General features: G+C 39.0%; 1 protein-coding gene across 3 annotated transcripts in view; it reads right to left on the minus strand.

Moving 5' to 3' along the window:
- Positions 1 to 3,705: 3,705 nt before the first annotated feature.
- The window catches only part of Usp8 (Ubiquitin specific protease 8), a 52,566-nt gene continuing 33,668 nt past the window's right edge, over positions 3,706 to 22,603 (minus strand). For all 3 annotated transcript variants that reach the window (XM_076189221.1, XM_076189218.1, XM_076189219.1), the window contains 6 exons: positions 15,814 to 15,928; positions 14,449 to 14,553; positions 14,058 to 14,297; positions 12,481 to 12,611; positions 12,101 to 12,193; positions 3,706 to 11,740 (listed from right to left, as the gene is read on the minus strand). In XM_076189221.1, the coding sequence (XP_076045336.1) occupies positions 11,509 to 11,740; positions 12,101 to 12,193; positions 12,481 to 12,611; positions 14,058 to 14,297; positions 14,449 to 14,553; positions 15,814 to 15,928 (916 nt within the window). In that variant the 3' untranslated portion in view covers positions 3,706 to 11,508. The remainder of the gene's footprint in view (positions 11,741 to 12,100; positions 12,194 to 12,480; positions 12,612 to 14,057; positions 14,298 to 14,448; positions 14,554 to 15,813; positions 15,929 to 22,603) is intronic.

Here is a 22,603-nt window from a genome sequence, read left to right on the forward strand (position 1 = left end):
CCAGAATTGCATGAATGAAATCAAAATACTGATTCCTCTCATTTTTGGGTAAGAAATAAATTACCCTACTCAAACCCAACCTAACATAATCTAAGTAAAAGATGAAAAACTCGCATGTATTTTCACTTTTTAATTTTTGCTTTTTAAAGATATTTTTCATATAAACTTTTTTTTTTGTTCAGAAGATATTGCCACATAAATAATAAGAGCACTATTTTATAACAAAATTACTTCAGCTACTCATCTTTCCACCATCATTAAGTGACCATATATAGTGAAAAAGGGGAGCATACACACATTATGCAACCAAAAAATACTTTGTCAGAAAAAGCATACCTTTATGGAAGATCTTCAGTCAACAAGAAGTTGTGTAATTGATGAGGTAAATTCAATTAGAATAGAAAAAATGACAGGGCATATGGTAGACCTCTGCGGAAATAATATGGCATTTAGGACACCTTCTAGTATTAAAACAGTACTAACACATAATAATAACAATAATAATAATAATAATGATGATGATGACGATGATGATGATGATGACGATGATGATGATAACGATGATGATGATAACGATGATGATGATAACGATGATAATGATAACGATGATAAAGATAACGATGATAAAGATAACGATGATAAAGATAGCGATGATAAAGATGATAAAGATAACGATGATAAAGATGATAAAGATAACGATGATAAAGATAACGATGATAAAGATAACGATGATAAAGATAACGATGATAAAGATAACGATGATAATGATAACGATAATGATAATTAATGATAATGATAATTGATGATAATGATAATTGATGATAATGATAATTGATGATGATGATAATTGATGATGATAGTAATAATTAATCAAGTTTATTTGGCAATGAATCAATATACATGAAATGCAGATAATGAAAAGAACACATAGTTTAAAGTAAGCTGTGTGTCTCCTGCAAGAGACCTGGAGTAACAGATTGATTGATTGATGAATGCATTGGTTGTGGTCATGTCTACAGGAATTCTGTTGTTAACAGTACTTATAAATTAGACTCTACTTTAGATTTTAAAATTGTTAGAAAACCCTAACAATATTTGGCATTTATTAAGTGACACTTCTCTCTTCAAATACACTTGATGTATTTATGTGTGTCGAAAATTATCTATTTTGTTGCTACCACAAATACCTAAAATCACATCATCTTTAATTTCATCATCTTTTCATTCATGACCCTTTCACCCCATCCAAGGATGAGATCAATGGATGGGATGAAAGGGTCTTTGAGCAAGATAGGAATGGCTGTTGAGCAAGGGAGGATGGAGGCAGGTATATGGGTGAGTGGAGGATGGTTGTGTATGAATGATTTTTTTTATGCAACCTAAAGGGATTTCTCCCTGTTTTCTCTATTTTCTGCATGAGGGGACAGGGAGGGAGGGGAGGGGTTGCCATGTAAAAAAGTGGCTCTGCTAGGGATGTGCTGTAAAATTTCAGAAACACACAAGTGCAGATATTTAACCTAACCTATTTTTAGAATAAAATGGCATCATTATTATATATAATTGGTAATATTATATTGAAAAGAAATTCCATAGAAAAAAATAATCTTTCAAAAAAATAAATAAATAAAAAAAGATACTAATGAAAAAAAATTATTAGTGTGCTACTAGAATAGAACCAGTATCTTATTACAGTTTAATCAGTTATCAATTTGATCTTATTACTTCACTACACATGTTTAGGCATGCATAAGCATATAAGCATGTCACTACCAGTATACTTCTCATTTGGAAAATCAACCACAAGGTTGCCAATCTGTGAAATCCTTGTATCAATAATGGGAATGTCTTTCAATACCTCTGTATTGTGATTCTCATCAGTACTCGTACTAGAAAGCTCAGTCAATTTAATATGGGGGCAAATTCAACTATTCACTGCCTCCTGCAGATCATCTACCATCTTAGGTTATTTAACTTGCACAGAGTACAGATCTATAACATTTGCTGAATGCTGTATTTTCATAAATCAACTTTCTAATACATATTTCAAGTCCAAACTTGTAACCAAACCATTTATCAAATTCTCCACTAGTCAAATCTTAGAGCAAGTATCTTTCCTTCCTTCTGCCTTCTCCTTAGAACCTACCATTCCAATCTTCCCCATTCATTAGTAATTGTACTTTAAATTATTGCATCAAACACTATATTACTTAAAACCAATGTAGCTAAAATGCAATCTTGCTTGGTTACCCACCTTAGGGCCATCCTTTTGTTCATCTACTACTAGGACAAAATTTACATAAACTTTGTCTTGTTCTAAAAAAATACTCAAACATGAAAATATTATAAAGATATCTCTATAACTAAATCTCCAACTCCTTTCCTAACTTTGTTGGTTGAGGTGACCTCTGCAGTACGGACAAAAATTTCACGGGCAGCGTTACCTGCTGGACGTATGATGTGTCGTAATAATACTCGCATCATAAAATATAGTCACCGCTTATATCGATCGTTCTCTCTTTCACCCGTGAATATTGATAAGTTGATAACCATAGAAAATGTGCTGAAGACAGTTTAGAGCAGTGGTTCCCAAGCTGGGGGAAATTTCCACCTGGGGGGAAATTTGAAGCTACCAGGGGGAAATAATTACACTACCTACTAACTAAAAAAAATCTCTGATGGATTTTCTCATGTCTGAGAGAGAGAGAGAATGCCTGTTTATCAGTATATTTGTAATTTGAAAAATAAGTTAGTAAATAGTCAGTGTATTTTAACTACTCTTTCCCTGCTACACATGAAGGGGGAAATCTGGATAGTTGACCTGGGTGCAGGGGGAAATGACAGAAAAAAGTTTGGGAACCACTGGTTTAGAGAGTATGTCATTACGCAGGGGCAACTACAATAAATATAATCAAGACGCCGATATGGCAGCCTCGCGTATCCACTTGCTCCTCATGCCGCCTACGTATGCGGCACCGTATGGAAGGGGTTAACAAGCTGATCCCTCTGAAACTAATACACTCACACTTGTGCCCTTTTCCCTTGTAAACTGGAACTATACAGGCACTCCTCCAGTCCTCCGGCACTGTACCCTCTCTTAAATAATAACAATAACAAATGACAACAATTATGATATCAGGGTGGTTGTGGTATATCATTTATTGTTCTTTTTTTATAGTTTGTAGTGTCGAAGTCTCACCGACTGTTGGAACACCAATCTCTATAGAAATCTAGAGATCAGTGATTGGGATTCAAATGGTGGAAGCATAGTTGCACATGACTATTATGAATTGTTTGAAGACAATAATGAAAGCCTCCTATTGCCATCCAAAGTCTATGCTTCTACTTGCATTTATTAGGTTTTTTCATAGATAATGTTACAGTTAACTTCACAATTCAATGTTACTGCACACGGGGATGCAGAGGGAGGGGTCGCCAATTAAATGAAGTGGCCTTCCTGTGGATGTGCTGTGTCTTGCTGCATTGCTTCTGACCCAGGATGATCAGGAGGAGCCGAGAGGGAGAGAGGGGTGGTAAATGGGGTGGAATTATGCCTTTCGACTTTGGCTACTTCCCTTGTAAGGGGGAAAGGGCCCTTGGTATATGTATGTATATTCAGAGTATAACAATTAGGATCAAAATTACAATAATGAGGCAGTATCACTTCAGTTAGTGCAGAAATCATTAAGGGTAGGAACAAAACACCACTTTGAAGTTATGTCTTCATTTGAAATATAAAGACTACCCATATTGCTTGGTGAAAGGGTACAAGATCCACCACTGGAGGAATGATGTACCACCCAATTGGACTACATCAACAAGATACCTTGCTCATCAATGACACTCCATGTGTCAAATAATTATGCACTACATGTGCACCGCTTGTGAAATTTATTGTATTATTCACCCATACTGCTGCTAGATTGGATAATTTTTACAATCAGTGTTGCCCTATCAGGGTGTACATATAATCTGAGAGAGAGGAAAAGATTTATTCTGCCTGCTTGTTTTCATACAGAATGCAGAACAGTTCAACAGAAAAGGTTTTCATTACTTCAGTTGGCAAATAAGTGACCACAGTATCCAATTCTTATCATCATATCAACAATGGTAATAATATACATTAAAAGCCAACTGAGCTTATTGAATTTTTTTTAGTAAAAACAGTTTCACAATGCATACACATTCACGATACCAAACCTAGAAAGTGATAATTTCGGAACACTGCATTATCAAAAATGTTTAATAGGTTCAATATATTAAAAAAACATTTCACCATAATGTTAACCATAACAACTTGCCAGACATACGACACTCATCTGGTCACGTTTTCCATAGGCAGGTTGGCTAGTAATAATAATAACCATAATAGTGATAGTAATAATAATAATGATAATAGTAATAATAATATAGTAACAACAGTGATTATTCTCTCTCAATACAAACTGGAGTGTGGGAATATTCTTTACGCATGAATTTCAAAACTTTCCAACAATACAAGGTACTTTACCTCATTTACTTTTTTTCCTTTTTTTCATTAAAATAGTTTCTCTTTCAGGCTGTTGATCCAGGGATGTAACATTACCAATCCCAGGAAGGAAGCCAATCAAAACAAGCAAAGCCATTTTAGGCCTGAAGCCACACCTTTAAGTCCTTGCTACTGGCTTACTGACCTAATATCTGTTGAATTAACTGCACCAAGTAAAAGAATGCGTGCAGCAAGTTACCAGTTACGTGACAATGAATAACTCATTATATAACATCTAAATTTGATTTCCTGATGGGACACCTCTGCGTAAGCATGTTTCTACAGTAAAAAGTATCTACAGAAATTTACATGAAAAATGAACAAGAATTAACCCGACTTTCCTCTGCATAAGCACATTTCTACGATAAAATGAGGTTGAAGATATTTTGACTTAAAACTTGTAGCTACAAAAACAAAAAACAAAAAAAATATATATATAGTATACAGCTTTTGAATTTAGTGCATATATAGCTAGACTCTCTCAGTTGAAAGTGATAAGGTTTTGGACATATGATCCTGAAACTGTGTAAATACAACCAGGTTATCGGATAGTCCTGAAGAAAACTTAAGAAACTTGATGAAAATAATCATTAAAGCGCTACTGATTAACCCTTTGTCATCTACATCAATTTCCCTCAGTTGAATAAAACCACCTAGTAACAGCCACAATAAACATACCAAACATAGACTCCATAGTAGCAGAAATAGATTTACATACATACATACATACATACAGTAGCCGCGAAAAGTTTGGGCGCAAAATTATAGGCGCCCCAACTTTCCCCTAAACTCAAAACATGCGAAAAATACAACTTTCCACCCAAACTTTTCGCTATTTTTCAATGCTAGCGTTTGTACCCGTATTTAGCCGAGACAATACACACTATTTGGCAACTCTGTTTAGGTGCACTCGATGTCACATGGAGTCAGTTTCTAAACATCTCTCACGGAGAGTAGTCTTTTTTTTGCGGTGGTCTCTGTTTTTGTGCCTTGATATCTCCGTAATGGGAAGTGGTAAAGAGCTGGAAAGAGACACAGTTGTTACAATCATAACCCTCTATAAGGAGGGTTATAAGTGTAAAGATATTGCTACTCGTGTGGGAATTGGAGTGCGTCAAGTGCAAAAGTGGACCAAGAAATTTCGAGACGAAGGAAGTGACATCATTCGTACTCCAAAGCATCGCTCTGGTCGGCCAAGGAAGATATCAAATCGTACTTCTACGGTTCTAACTGCCTCCTACAGTTATTAGGAGGCAGTTAGAACCGTAGAAGTACGATTTGATATCTTCCTTGGCCGACCAGAGCGATGCTTTGGAGTACGAATGATGTCACTTCCTTCGTCTCGAAATTTCTTGGTCCACTTTTGCACTTGACGCACTCCAATTCCCACACGAGTAGCAATATCTTTACACTTATAACCCTCCTTATAGAGGGTTATGATTGTAACAACTGTGTCTCTTTCCAGCTCTTTACCACTTCCCATTACGGAGATATCAAGGCACAAAAACAGAGACCACCGCAAAAAAAAGACTACTCTCCGTGAGAGATGTTTAGAAACTGACTCCATGTGACATCGAGTGCGCCTAAACAGAGTTGCCAAATAGTGTGTATTGTCTCGGCTAAATACGGGTACAAACGCTAGCATTGAAAAATAGCAAAAAGTTTGGGTGGAAAGTTGTATTTTTCGCATGTTTTGAGTTTTGGGGAAAGTCGGGGCGCCTATAATTTTGCGCCCAAACTTTTCGCGGCCACTGTATACCAATGGCTATTTCCCCCCTTACAAGGGAGGTAGCCAAAAACCAAATGCATAAAATCCACTCCCACCCATTCCATCCCCACATACTCCACTCTCATTTACCATCCCTCCCTCCTTCCCTCCCAATTTTCTTGGCTCCAGGTCATCTTGCACACTACCCTGGTTCACAAGCAATGCAGCAAGACACAGCACATCCAACCAAGGCCGCTTCATTTAATCAGCAACCCCCCTCTCCATCCCCTTATACAGAAAAAGAGAAGAGATGTAGAAATCCCTTTAGGCTGCATCAAAATATCATTCACACATACTCCCTAACCCCCTCAACCCCCCACCCACCCTCCCATGCATCACATCATCCATATACAACCATTCTCCATTCATCCCTATCTAATGTCTTCTCCCTTCCTCAACTGACATTCCCCCCTTTCCCAATGCCCCTTTTACCCCATCCATCCCATCCTTGATCACCCCCTCATGTTCAATCTATCCACCTCTACCTTCCACATTTCTTTTAATAATCTTTCCTCACTTATTCTTTCCATGTGTCCAAACCATCCCAATACTCATTCATCAACCCTATTTCCCAACTCCATTTCGACCCCTGCTCTCCTCCATACCTTGTTTCTCACTCTATCCAGCCTAGTAACCCCTACCATACTTCTCAGGCATTTCATCTCAAACACATTTAAACTCTTTCTCTCTTATGTTCTATGTTTCTGCCCCATTAAGTGCTGTCAGCACATTCACCCCTTCAAATAAAAAACAAAATAAAAATAAAAAGGAGACATGTAGACACAAAAGGGTTAATACACATAACTCTTAACACCTGCATTGCTTCCCCTCAACTGAATAAGATTACCTTATGGCAGCTAGAATAAACATGAGAGATGAATGCAAGTGCCAAATGGTGGTTAGATTTATTTTTGAAGCTCAAAACAACTTTGTAAATCTTGTTGTCAACATACCCAAACAAGATATATTCCTTTGTCATTAAAAAACTTGGGGACCCCACATCAAGTGCTTGTAAGAGCTATTTGCCATTTCTCCTAGAAGCAGTTGGTTGGTAACTTGTATAATATACAATATAATCTTGAGCCCTCCAGGTTTGTAATAACAGTTTCAATCTTCTTTCATCAACAGTCTGCTATATAATGCATATAACAATTAAACATTTTATCCATTAATTTGACCACAGTTTCAGTAATCTGCCTGATCCAAAGAATTTGGCATGTAGAAGAAGAACTGAATAGAAAAAAAGTATATAAATTACTCACATCAAAGTTTTACATGCTGAATATCTCACTCAAAATTCAAATGCCATTTAATCAATGTTTAATAGTTACAATCATCTTGCAGCCCTATCCATTACAGGTGATGTGCTAATATGACTACATAGCACTACCATGGTGCACTGGGTGCCTCTTGTGCACTGGCAATAGAAAACCCTCTAGCTGATGTGCATAAGGTTTGTGGGGTAACAAAAATAAATCAAACATGTCAATAAAGCATCTGCGTTAAAAACAAGTAAACATGAAATACACAATTGAAAAATAATATATAATACAATGGTATAGTATTAGAAGCTACATATAATATTTACACTGAAAATCTGGACGTTTTGATGGATTATTAATAGACAGTTGTTAATGCTCTCAAGTGTATGTTCTACAGCATTCTGTGAATGTTGCATGTTTTTAGTGATATGACAATTCCGCCCCTTTACAGATTTCATTTCGACCAAAGCTCATGATTTATTTATATGTATTTTCTACCTATTCATCTGTAAATTTATTTATTTCTATTCATGTTTATTTTTTGTTGGGGGCAGGGGGAGGGGTTAAACACCACCACTGGGGTTAAGAGTATCTTAGTCAACTCCTTTACTATGGCAATTCCCTTTCTTAATCTTTCTTAGATCATACCAAACACTTCTGTTTCGTCAAGGGTACATCACCATATTTCAAGATGTTGAATTATGAGAAAAGGCAATTGGAAATTGTACACCAGCGATAGTGGTGGCACAACAGTAGCAAAACAGAGGATATAAAAGTTGACGGCATTTTGGATTTGTACTAGCATAATTCGCCAGTACAGTACTTGATATTCATAGTCCTTGTAAAAAATATAAATAAATAATTCAGACAAAAAATTAGTCTTAAATATCTGTCCCTTTGCTAATATGTCTCACTGGCTGAGCGGTTTAGAGCAACACTACTTGCAATGGAGGTTGAGGTGACAATGGTTTTGAAACCTGCTGCAGTGAGTTGGACCAAGGGCATGGTTCATTAGATTCCATGCTAAAAGTCTTCAGTCCTAGCCCCCTGGTAGGGAGGAGTTCTTGACATTAAACTGAATCAATTGCTAACATGTGGCTTGACTTTTCACTCGTCCATAGGCACCCCTTTAGCAAAAGACAACTGCTTGGTGGTGGTAATGGATATTATTATTGCCATCATCCAATAAAGTATTAAGATGATCTTTCCTGGGCAGTGGACACCTTTTTTTGGATTAAATACTAGATCCAGCAGGAGGCAAAGAAATACAAGAAGGAATTGGTGGAGGTGAAGGGGAAGGAGGAGGAGGAGGAGGAGTAGGGGGGAGAGAATAAAGTGCTATTGCTCAAAATATAGTTACTTGCATCACTAAATTGACTGCTCTCCATCTACGAGACACAACAATAGTTGGACAAGAGAGCACCATTGCATGACTAAATCCTTAATCTTGAAGCTAATGCTTCTGCAGTGCCTATGTACCATCATCGTAAAGCATCCTTCCGATTCCACCTCGAAATTAAAACCTTTCTCGGCAAGGTCACATGGAAGCATAAACTTATCTGTTCTATACGAGTTACTGAACGAAACTCCCTAATCCATTTTCATTCCTTTAGTATCTGTTTATACATTTCAACCTATTTCCCTCATCCATTCCCTTCATGAACTATTCTATCCTTTTAGCTGAATTTACTGAGAAATAATATAAACAGCCTCAAAACGACTGAGACTTGGCAAGTCATGCCATTATACAAGGCAAAGCTAATGAAAAGCCGTGCTAAATAATCTACTGCCAGGTCTTGTAACACAAGACGAGCTTAAAAAATATATATTTGTATGTATATATTCATATATATATATATCAAGTTTATATATAAATATTACAATGTGAACATTCAATCTTCTCGCTGACTCTGAAATACGATACATATCACAGGTACCAATTCAATAACTACTTGCTAGTCTGCAAATTGAAGTACTAGCACTTTTCACACTACCGTCAACAACGTTCATAATTTCCCTCAAATGAAAATATTTCCTTTTGCACCTTCTGCAAAAAGTTCCTCAAATTGGATGAAAATAGGTACCTCCTTTCTTCACACTACACAAATCTATTAGCCTCAGTTTGTTGTATCTCACACACCTTTAAGTAGAAAGTAAATATTAATCCATCAAAATGATAACATACTTTATAAATTACATTTTCACAAATACCAGATAACCTTAATTTGCAAACTGAGTCTTCTTTTCGATAAGACTCGCTCCATGACTTGGGTCTTCCTTTCAGTTGTAGCAAAGGTCATTGTACATAATAAAATCTACAAAGTATATCACCACACTGAAGAAATTAATAAAAATGTCTTGATCAATTAATCAATTAATCACCATTTAAGTGAAACACTGCAATTTATCTACATTTAGACAGTCCAGGTCCCAGCCAATTTACGAACATGTTAATTATGGTCATTGACACTGTTAGGTTTTGGCACCTTATGATGTCCCTTCTAGGAATGATAAAATTTTACAAGTTCTCCGTGCATAAATTATGCCATCCCCAATTCAGTTACCTCTCCATGCACTTCTTCTCAGTTCTCTCTACTTGATCCCAAACCCAAACAAAATTCATAATAATAAGAACCATTTACCAGCAACTTCTTTAAGTTTAAAGCATTTGGAAAGGAAACGAAAAGAGAGAAATCAGAATGCACCAAGACTGTGCCCACATTTACTTTATACAAAACTTGATGTTCTTTATAAAAGAATTTCTTAATCTGAAACCGAGACTTAAAAGTGGGTTGTGGGAGCGACCCTACAGGAGCTGCAGAATGGGCCACAGGCCTCCTGTTGCCTGATGCTTGACCCCTAAGGACTTAGCTACAATAACAAATCAATTGACAAACTAGATGATACTTCTCAAATAAATAACACTGACTTAATAGCAACAATAAAAAGAGATGGGTCTACCACAGAAAGGAAAGTGAGAGCAAGAGAGAGGGAGGGAGTGGGGATAGAAGGAGAGAGAGAGAAAGAGAGAGAGAGAGAGAGCAAGAAAAAAAAAAAAGATCAAGTATGTGTGACAGCTTTAGGGGAAAAATGTGAAAAATATATATATATATATACAATAAAAGAAAGATATAGGCAGAAAGAGAAACAGGAAAAAGTAAAATACCTTTCATTATTTTCTCTAACCCGATAAAAATAAATAAATAAAGAGGGGGCAAGTTTGCCACTGTGGGTACATTCCTTGCATGCTCATGAAATTTTAATACTAATGACCTTCAAAAGTCAGCTATCTGGAACCTAGTGCTGTATTGCCTCAAACAATACAAATGATCACTTGCTCACATCTTGAAGACGAAGCTCACTGGCCAAGAGGGTTAGGGTTGTGGCAAAGGTCGAGGGGATGGCTGTTCAAACCCTGCCACTGGCGAAGTTGAACCAAGGGCATGGTTCATTACATTCCATGCTACAAAATCCTCTATAAGGGGCACCATCCTAGCCTCCCAATAAGGGGAGTTTGTGAAATTAAGCCATATCATCATCATCACATCTTGAAGGAATCAATTTTGAACTGATACTCTTCGTTGAGGCTCGCTTTTTTATCAGGGTTCTCGAGAAGTAAAATCACTTTCACAAAATTCAGAGCTCGGAATGTTCATATATTACAATTATGAAATTGATGTTTGTAATACAAAAATACAAATGAACGAAATATACTGTACATAATTACTGAGAAATCTAACAAAAAAAAGATATGATAAAAGAGGATATATATATATATAACCTTTGCCAAAATCAAGTCCAAAGCATGTGTCAACAACATACTTTATCATATAACAGTCATGTACCTTTATCAAAATAATAAGAAACTATCAAATCACGATTCTATTATGTCATAGCCATGTATGCCTGAACACAGAGAGGAAATGCCTTCCTATGGCCTTCCCACTTTGACTTCAGGACATGACAACTTCACCAAGTTTTACATTTATATTCGATGCAACGTAGAAGAGGATGTATGCTGCTGGGGTTTTGACTGCTTCCGGTGTAATGTCGTAGACTTCGTGGTCATCAAATTTGTACCAGTGATTGTTAATGGACGAACGGCAGAAGGCGGTGTAATGTCCACCATCCATGGTGCCATAGTGGTTACACACTCCATATAAGTAGTAGTTCGAATGGCTTGGGCTGCAAAAGGTAAAACAACACATATAAAAACACTTATCACATTGTTTGTTTGTTTGTTTTTTCTTCCCCACCCCCATCTGATCAGCCATTATACATAATGTAAAGTAGCTCAACCCTCAGCATTTTCACCCTTTCATCACAGGTATTCCTCTCACTCCACCTCACTTAAACCACATGAAGATCACACCTTATCATTTTCACTGCATTAATGCAAAATGCTAAACCCGTACTACTCCAGCAGCACCCCTCTGGGTAACTAAAATCATCAGGTGATAGCCACCTAAACAGAGGAGAATAATTTGGGAACAACAAAAAAACATTGCCACAAAGATGTCCATATCTCACAATAAACGAGCTTACCTGCGTTCTAAAATATCTTTGGTGAGGTCTAGGTTTTGTATAGGAAAATCGACAAAATTCTGTCGCTTTCTTGTTAGAACTTCATTTTCAAACCTGAAAAGAAGAATAGGGATATTTTCTAGATTCGTCTCTACCAAACCTGATACAGTAGATATAACATAGAAGTTATACATCTCCCTTCCAGCCCCCCAAAAAATCTATTGGAATAACACAAACTAATTTGCCATTACATGGAATTCTTGTCATGGGCAGCATGACCACATAATTACATTTGACCGTTTACAAGAACAATATCACCCATTAAAGAAATTAAGTATACTATCCCTAACTACGTAGCAATTTGAAGAAGTGATGCCCTTCAGATGTTTGAAGTTTCTTACCTATTTAGATGAATAATAAGGACGGGTGGAAGCTTCCAGAGATTTAAAGTCTGGACAGAGTTGCGTAGAGTTTTGCAGCAGGAACATTTGTACTCTACATGGTTTGACTGGTGGAAGTGATTCAGTAAATCCTGTTGAAATGAATTGCAAAATTATTAAAAAAAGAATAGTAATACATACATACATATACCAAAGGCTTTTTTTCCCCTTATAAGGGAGATAGCCAAAAAACAAAGGCATAAAAACCACTCCCACCCATTCCATCCCTAATACACTCCACTCTCCTCCACCTTCTTCCCTCCCTCTTATCTTGGCACCTCCTGGATGACGGGTCATCCCTGCACCTCACCCACTGCCCTGGGTCAGAAGCACTGTCACAAGATACAGTACATCCACAGCAAGGCCACTTCATTAAATTGGCAACCCCCCCTCTCTGTCCCCTCATGTAGAAAAGGAGAAAATGGGGAGAAATCCCTTTGGGCTGTGTCAAATTATTTCTCACACATACTTCATCACCCCTCACCCCATCCCCAACAGGCAAAGCTGATTTACTTCCACCACTTCATACAGGTGTTATCACGATGGGCCATTTTTCCTCCAACTGTTGGAACATATTTTCAGCCCACAGCTTTCAGGAATCTCATATACTGAAGGAAAATTATTTTCCTCCAGCACATCAGATAACGTTCTATGTAAATTGTTGAGAAAACAAAATAGTTTACCAGAGTGATTTTATGGCAGAAAAAGCTCTCGAGGTGGACAGTACCACTGATTACTTGGAGGTTGGAGGGAAAACAACCCAGTGTGATAATGCCTTTATGTAGTAGCCCTCCCCCTCCCCCTCCCCCACACTTTTTTACATTAGAAATTATAGAACAGACAAGAAGAAATCCCTTCAGTGCTGCATCAATTTCTGATCCATTCACAACCACTCTTCACTCACACCTTACCTTTTGCTCTCTCTCTTCCCTACTCAACAGGCATTCTCCTTGTACCTAAGGATGCAGAACACCTCATACTACAATGCCCCACTCTTAATAATCCCTAGACAATACATCTTCAATGAATGACCTATGGATCCATCCATAGGCTGTTGACAGTTACTTGAAGGCCACAAGTCTTCTGCTCCGAGAGACCAGACCCAATAGATTGATTATTCATATCAAAAGGCTTCTTCCCCTTATAAGGTGGTGAGAAGCCTATGCCAGGAGGCATGTAAATGCATTTGGACTGTTTGGGAAGGTGACCATCACTGCTGGGAATTGGAGAGGAGTGCAGGATTTGAACCCACAACTAAGTGAATGTGAGACCAGCATTACACCACTACAGAAGGAGTTATTATTATATTGATGATTAATGATTTGGTTTAATGTCACAAACTCCCTATCAGGAGGCTAGGATGATGCCCCTTACAAAGGACATTGTAGCATGGAATTTAACGAACCATACCCTTAGTTCAACTCACCAATGGCAGGGTTCGAACTACCATCACCTCGACCTTCGCCACAAGTAGCAACACCCTAACCCACTCAGCCTGCCAGCATCCAAAGAAGGCGAATGCACTAATTGCTACTTACCCTAAGGGTACAGCGGCTGTTACTGGAGAAGGATAGTGTCAGCACGGAAAATTGCTGAAAGGTAACAGATTTATTTCCACAAGTTTTGCACTCCACTGTAGACCGCCACAACCCAAAAAAGAGTTCATGGATAATTGAATCGTAACGTTTTATCTTCTCATCCCAAGCGTTACTGGCAGCAATATAGTCAGGAACATTATCATTATTCTGTTCTTTTTCAGGGGGAAGCTCAACTGTAATCTGCAATACATAATATCTCCATATCATATATGCACATGTAATGAAAAAAAGAAATCTATTTCATCTTATCTACATAGTTTAAGGATTTTTTTTTTTGGCACTTGTACTTAATTCTATCTATATATTTTTCTTTTTAAGACAATGTTCTTACCCTATTTAAGTCCTCTAATAGCCAGTCCATTAACGTTATAAGAAATTCATGAGAATCATGTTGATCACAGCCTCTGAAGCTCTTGTTGAATCGCCCAACCACACTCTGAAATGTCAAAAAGCTCTTCAATAATTCATGCAAATTCTGACCAAGGATACATATTTCAAGAGGCCTCGTCTCTTTCATATAGGGGGTGGTGATGTTAACCCCATCCATACGATGACACCTACATAGGCATCATGAGGTGCGAGTGAGTATATGGGGATGCTGGTGTTCCTGTCTTGATTATAGTTATTTTGTAGTTGTATTTTTTGGCTACCTCCCATGTAAGGGGGAAAAAAGGGCTTTGGTGTGTGTGTGTGTATGTATGTATTGTATCTGAGTGACCCCTATATTCTGTGAACTGGCTTGATCATATTGTCTGTGGTTATTAATATTCAGAGTGAAAGAGAATGAGTAATATAGCCGTAACTTTATGTTTTATAATGCGAATATAGTGATGCATCATCGAATCATCATACACCAGGCATCCCACACATGTCCAAGACTCACTTGTTGTCCCTTCCATCTCAGCACTTCGTGGATGGAAAGAACAATGAATGGGTTTTAGATATGTGTTATAACCAAATAAATAGGAGTGAAATGGGTGGGGATGAAATAGGTGGGAGTAAAATTATGCCTTTTGATTTTGGCTACCTTCCTGGTAAGAGGAAAAGAGCCATTGCATGTATGTTGCAACCAAAACATCAGATAAATCAGCCTCAATTAATTAACTGTTGGCCTGAGTTTCTATCTATATTCCAATGGCTTTTACCCCCCTTATAAGTAAGGTAGCCAAGTCAAAGGCATGTATCTACTCCCACCCATTCCACTCCCATCCACCACCCCTTCCTCTCTCTCATCTTAGCTCCTCATGGATGACGGATGATGGTTTGAGTTTGACCATGTGGAAAATCCACAGCTCCACAATGAATGGCAACAGTCACCCACAGATCTCTCTGGGAAGAAACTTCAGACTGTTGTCGGTGTTGTATTCATGTGGAATTGTTACATCACCAGCTGAAAGTGGTGGGGGAGGGTGGGAGCAATCACCAGATGTCAGCTCCCAATGTGTGAAAAACTCTAAGAGATAGAGTGTCAGCCTCTCAGGGCTGCACCTCTTGACAGAGGTGAGGGGTTCATGGGTTTCAAAAATGGGCAGCTTTGCTGTCCATCTCACAGGACTGTCACTGGTCCCAAATGTCCACTAAGGAGGGTGGAACAAGGGGATTAGGCACCCCCTCTGTTTGTGTTCTCCTATAAATAATCAAGACAAAGAATATGTGTATGTAATTATTTGAGGTCACTGAACTATCATCAACCCACCTTCAGGTCCCACATGGCAATGGAGCGGTACTGGCCACACCACAGCGCCCTCATGACTGCACCAACTTCCTCCGCCACATCTCCACGCTGTTTGCTCTTGTCATTGATGTCACGACTGCAAGAGACCAGGTAAGTCATTACGCACAGCAAAGAATAATAACTGCTCAAATTTCAGTTACCAAGTCCTGCCTGCAATAGACTACTTTACTATCAGGAAGGGGACGGATAGAGAACCAATAGAGAATCCAGCTTCCAGATGCAATCGCCACCATCCAGACACAAGAGGATACAAATACCCCCATCTCCACAGGGAGATGCAGACCTGATGGTAAGGCCCTTACATGTGTGTGTTTGTGTGTGTGTGCGTGTGTGTGTGTGTGTGTGGTTGTCGTATGCCCTGGGGCGGCATATTTAGGGGCCAGCAATTCTAGTCTAGACATGTTGCCCACAAGGCTGACAAAATAATTATAATAAAAAAAAAAGGTCAAAGGAGCCCTGAATATTTTACCGTAATATACGAATTTTGTGTTAGAATCAACAGAATATGAAATATTTTTCCCTTATCCTTTCTGCAATAGGGACATTAAATACAATTTTTAAAATCTGTTTAATTATTTCACAAGCCAATAGCTAAAACAGGCCAAGAACTTTGCCTCGGGGTGGCACTTAGGCATGTAAGGGCACTGCCTTATGAGCCAGTACCTGGTCTCTAGATTGCACCCAGAATCGCCACCAACTATCTCCCCTGATGGCCAGGGGTGGTTGCTGCTGTTTGGCCCCCAACTCTTGGGGTTGGGGGGTGGTCCCACGACGTAGACGCTGGGACCACCCAATAGTTAACATGTACATTCCCCCACAATCATCCCCCACAGTTCCAAACACCTTCAGGCCTCAATTCAGCCAACTAGCCTCAATCCCCAACCTGATCATGGGTGGTGACTTCAACGCCAAGTCATCTGCCTGGTATGTCGACAACCCTGACACAGACAGAGGGCTTGATATACAGACTCAGTTTGACACATTGACTATCATGAACAACACACATAATCATACACATATCCCACACCAAGCCCTCTACACTCCCTCCTCTCCTGATATCACCTTCTGCTCCCCCTGCCTAACCCCAACAACATCATGGAGAGTGGTCGGAACCCTTGGTTCTGACCACCTTCCAATCATCATCACTACCAAAACAAGATGCACCCCAGTTGGCCACAGACACACATACACCAATTACAAGAAAGCTAACTGGGAAGCTTTTACTAAGGAGACAGAACAACATTTTGAAACACTTAACAGTACACCAATCACAAACATAAACATTGTTGTGCACACTTTTAATACAATCATACAAAACGCAGACACGAGATACATCCCTAGAGGCAACAGAAAATCACACAACCCCAACTTCACACCAGAAATCCAAGACCTCATCAGACAACGTGACACACTTAAACACGATACCCCCACACCTATCCCTCAAAACATAGCAGACCAAATACAAACACTAAACACTGTGATTGCTAATAAAATACACGAACAAAAAACACAAAATTGGCAAAACTTTATCAATGCACTTGATCACAAAACAAACACCAGCAAATTGTACAAAACACTCAACAGCATTACACTATCCAACAGTAACACTACACGCTCTCATGCAGCAATAATCACAACAACAGATAATCTACCCTCAAACAGACAACAAGCAAACGCACTCATACGTCATTTTGCACAGACAAGCCATCTCACTTCTCACCCTGACGACCGACGCACCATTCGATGTAAGAAAGACTTCCCCACAGACTCAGACTATACACCCTTCATAGACAGTCAGACAAAACTCATAATACATACTCTCAAGCACTCATCTGCCTATGGCCCTGATAACATAAGCAACATCCACCTAAAACACATTGGACCACAAGGTATACACACACTCACAAACATTGCAAACTACAGCTATTCACACAACACTATACCTGACATCTGGAAGCATGGTAAAATAATCACCATTCCAAAACCAAACAAAGACCCAACAATCCCAACATCGCACCGCCCAATCACACTTCTCTGCACCCCCTCTAAAGTCATTGAACGCCTAATACTTAAACTTGTCACACCACATATTCCCCTTGCTGACTCACAACACGGTTTTAGGCCACTACACTCCACAAACACTCTTCTGATAAACCTCACACAAAGAATTTTAGATGGCATCAATTCAGATAGGCCCCACCACAGAACACTTCTCATAACATTAGACATTAGTAAAGCTTTTGATGCTATCCCCCGCCACAACCTAACAAATAAAATATATAACACAGACATGCACAATAACACCAAAAGATGGCTGGCCAATTATCTGGCAGGTAGGAATGCTTACATGTCATATAATGGCCAATCATCGCACATCAGAAACATTAAGAATGGAGTACCACAGGGCTCAGTTCTATCCCTCACACTATTTAATCTATACATGCATGACTTACCCACACCAGACAACTCAGAAATACAAATCTCTTCCTACGCAGACGACATAACAATCACATGCACACATCGTAACACAGACAAAGCTGCGGAAATAATCCAGCCATACCTAGATACTCAACACATGGTTCATCACAAACAGACTCAAAATAGCTCCAACCAAATCTACAGCAACACTTCTCACCAACTGGACAATAGAACACAAATACATACCTCATCTCTACATTAACAACACTCTAATACCACACACAAACACACCGAAAATTCTTGGTGTAACATACGATACATCCATGTCTTTCAAACAACACATCACAAACATAAAAAACAAATGCACGCCTAGACTTAACGCACTTAAGTCAATCACTGGAACGACATTTGGACAAAACAAAGAAACTAATATAACAATATACAAACAATGCATACGCTCAGTGTTGGATTATGTAAGTCCTGCATGGGCTCCTAATCTCAGTGAGACACACCACAACACCCTTCAAATCATACAAAACAAAGCCCTAAAAACAATTACAGGCTGCACAAATACAACACCAACAAAAGTCCTCAAAGTCAAGGACCACCTCGACATGAGAGGCACACAAACACTTGCCACACCCACCACAAACACATCACACCCGCTACACTACATAGCAGAACACCCACACACACCAAGAAACATTAAAACAACACCCAAAGACCTTTATTACGCGCAAATACTCTCTTCTCTTCCTCCACAACCACCAAATACCAGCCTCCGGAAACATATTCATAATCATATCACTCACCGCTCCATTAACACACTGAAAGACAACACACTGCTGCATGCCAGACCCCCTGATATCCACCCTTCTGAATCCTCTCTCCCACGAAAGGACAGAGTCCACTTGGCCATACTGCGTTGAGGCCACCACCCAGCACTTCTAAGCTACCAGAAGAGGCTGGATGACCGCATTGTGAACAGCTGCCCAGGATGTAACACTTCACCCCACACCATACAACACATAATGGAAGACTGCATTATACACAATCATGCACGCAAACAACACAACATACACTCTATAAAGGATTTGTGGGAAAATTTTTCCCAGTTTCGGCTGTAGCATTCCTTGGGGAGATGGGACTGCTCGGACAGACAGTCTAGGGAACGACAACAACAACAACAACAACTATCTCCCCTTCTTTTATTTCTGTTTTTTCACATAAGAAGCTACCACAATGCCTGCCCTCCCACAACTCCCCTTTCTAGCCATAGAAAGAGAAACCAACCCAACCATATACACATGTTCAACATATAAAAAACCTATAAACTTCTCACACACATACAAATACAACACATGCCACACATGGATCCATCGCACATGCACTACATTCATCAACAACCAGTATACAAAAAGTTAGAAATTCAACCACTACACAACAACACACAAAAATGCACTCTTAATATCCTATGGCATTGCAAATGCACATAACTGTTCACTGATTATTTTTTCTACATGCCCACATAATTTCAGCAGTTTGATCTGCACAATCTGATGGCTCTATTTTCCACCCCATGTTCTGTCTTACCACCTAATTTCACTCATTCTTATAACACTTATTATATTTCTTAAACAATTTATTTCAAAAGCATTCAGGAAACTGTAGGTAAAAGGAGTGAGATATACAAGGAATGTTGACAGTATAAATACATACCAATGAGATTTTCCTCCCTTATAAGGAAGGATGGCCAGGCCAAACCATTAACCTATGTTGATTGGCAGGTGAAATGTAAATGTGACAGGTGAAATACCTAAGGAAGTGGAGTGTATGTGGGGTTACTTGTAGCAGTGGATGATGGAGCTACACAGTAAATGAAGAGAGTAAATGTGTAGGTGGAATGAAAAGTATAAGTAGGTATTTGGGGAATGAATTTAAAGTGAAGATTATATGAAGGAGTGATTGTGGCTGCCCATGATATTGTATGGAGCAGAGATCTGGAATATAAGAAATGTTGAAAGGAATGTACAGAGTGCATTTCAGATGAGATGTTTGATAAGTATGATAGACATTTCAAGAATGAACAGAGTGAAAAGTGTGAAGGTTCTTTGCTAATGATGGATAACCCTCCAAGGCTACAGACAATCTTTGCAAGGAACCATTGCAAAACTGCTTTCTGTGAATAATTGATAGTGTACCATAGTGTGTTGTGTATCAATGTAACATACTTGTATTGTACAATAGTGTTGTGTACCAGTGTAACATAAGCATAATATTCATCGTCTGCATGTACTTGTATCTGAATATCATAGTTTTCAGTCCCAATAGAAGGTAGAATACAGGAGGGGGTCATAATAGGTTAGTTATTTTTAGGGTAATGAGCCTTCTTATGGCTCATAAGACCAATTAGTCCCCTGAACAACTGAGGGCATTGATCACACTGAATCGTGGGAGGTGGTTGTGGTTGATTTGTTCTTTCTGCCTGTTGCTGCTGTTTAGCTACCAGGTTGGCTCTTCTATTCTCTTCAAAGAGGTCTGTGCCCACTTTAATTTTGCTTCTCCACTCATTCCTGTCATTCGCTGAAGCTTCAAAGGTGTTTGGGTCTATGTTAGCTTCCTTGAGGGATTTTTTGAGTTAGTCTTTAAATCAGAGCATAGGGTGGCCTCTAAGGCAGCAATCACCTGTATTTAACTCACTGAAGAGTATTTTCTTTGGTAGTCTTGTGTCCTCCATACGCACCACATGGCCAGACCTTAGGCAGTGTTTCATGATCACGGCCTCAATGCTGGTGACGTTAGCTCTTTCAAGGACTGTTGTATTGGACATATAGTCGTTCCATTTGATTTTTTTTATTGCTCTCCGTATTTTTCTGGTGGAATTGTTCCATTTTTTTGAGGTCCCTACTATAAAGGGTCCAAGTCTCACATGCATATAACAGGGTAGATACTATAACAGCATTATATACTATCACCTTTGTATGGGTGGTTAGGTCTTTGTTCTTGAACACCCTGGTGGATAGTCTCCCATATGCAGTGTGGCCAGCTTGTAACCTGTTTTCAATCTCTTTGGAGGAGGTGCTCTGGGTGGAAAGGATGCTTCCCAGGTATGGGAAGTGTTTGACACATTCAATGGCGGTTCCATCCATGGCGATGTTAGTTACTGGTGGATTTTCCCCTGGTCTTGGTTGGGCCAATATCTTAGTTTTGGCCTTGTTAACTGTTAGGCCAAAACATGTGTAGGCAGCATGGAAATTATCCACTGATTCTTTGAGTTCTGCTTGGGTGTGGGCTACGGCAGCATTGTCATCTACATACTGTAGTTCTGTCACATTGATGGTGCTGGTGTTGTGCCGTGATTTGAGTCTGCCCAGTTTAAAAATCCCTCCATCTAATCTGTATCTTATTTCAACCCCTGGGTTGTTGTGGGGTACTTCATATAGCATGGCAGCTAAGTGTAAAGAGAAAAGGGTCGGTGCCATTACACATCCTTGTTTTAGTCCACATGTGATTGGGAAGAGGGCTGACAGGTTGCTCTGGTGGATTACTACAGCTGTCATCCCATCATGTAGGGTTTTGATCATGTCAACAAAAGGCTCAGGGATTCCATAGCAATTGAGGACAGACCACATGGCTGTTCTTGGTACGTTGTCGAATACTTTTTCGAGGTCATACAAAATTAGGAATATGGGTTTTTGCTGTTCTTTTGATTTTTCCTGTAGTTGGCAAGCACAGAATAATATTACTGTCATGTAAAACATATGCATAACTTCTGAAAATTCACACTAAGTTTTCATACATACATATACCAAAGGCTTTTTCCCCCTACCACTCCCACCCATACCATTTCCTATATATTCCACTCCCCTCCACCCTCCTCCCTCCCTCTTATCTTGGCACCTCCTGGAAAAAAAGAAGTAAAAAACACTAAGTTTTCACAACCAAATATTATAAATATGTTCTGCTACCCCCTTAAACCTCTCTTTTATCTCTATAAACTAATCTTTTTTAGATTAATTTTCTCCACAGAAATCTAACTACTGGTTACTTCCAATTAAATACAACTGAACTGTAAACTAGGAAAGATGTAGGGTAAAGATCAGGATATCATTACATACATACATACATACATACATATACCAAGGCTTTTTCCCCCTTACAAGGGAGGTAGCCAAAAAGGAAAAGGCATAAAATCATTCCCACCCATTCCATCCCTGAATACACTCCACACCCCTCCACCCTCCCTCGTATCTTAGCATCTCCTGGATGACGGGTCATCCCTGCACTTTGTCCACTGCCCTGGGTCAGAAGCAGTGTCGCAAGACACAGCACA

The sequence above is a fragment of the Oratosquilla oratoria genome, chromosome 8 (assembly GCF_046742065.1).
Source record: "Oratosquilla oratoria isolate Oo_2021 chromosome 8, ASM4674206v1, whole genome shotgun sequence".
NCBI lineage: Eukaryota > Metazoa > Arthropoda > Malacostraca > Stomatopoda > Squillidae > Oratosquilla > Oratosquilla oratoria.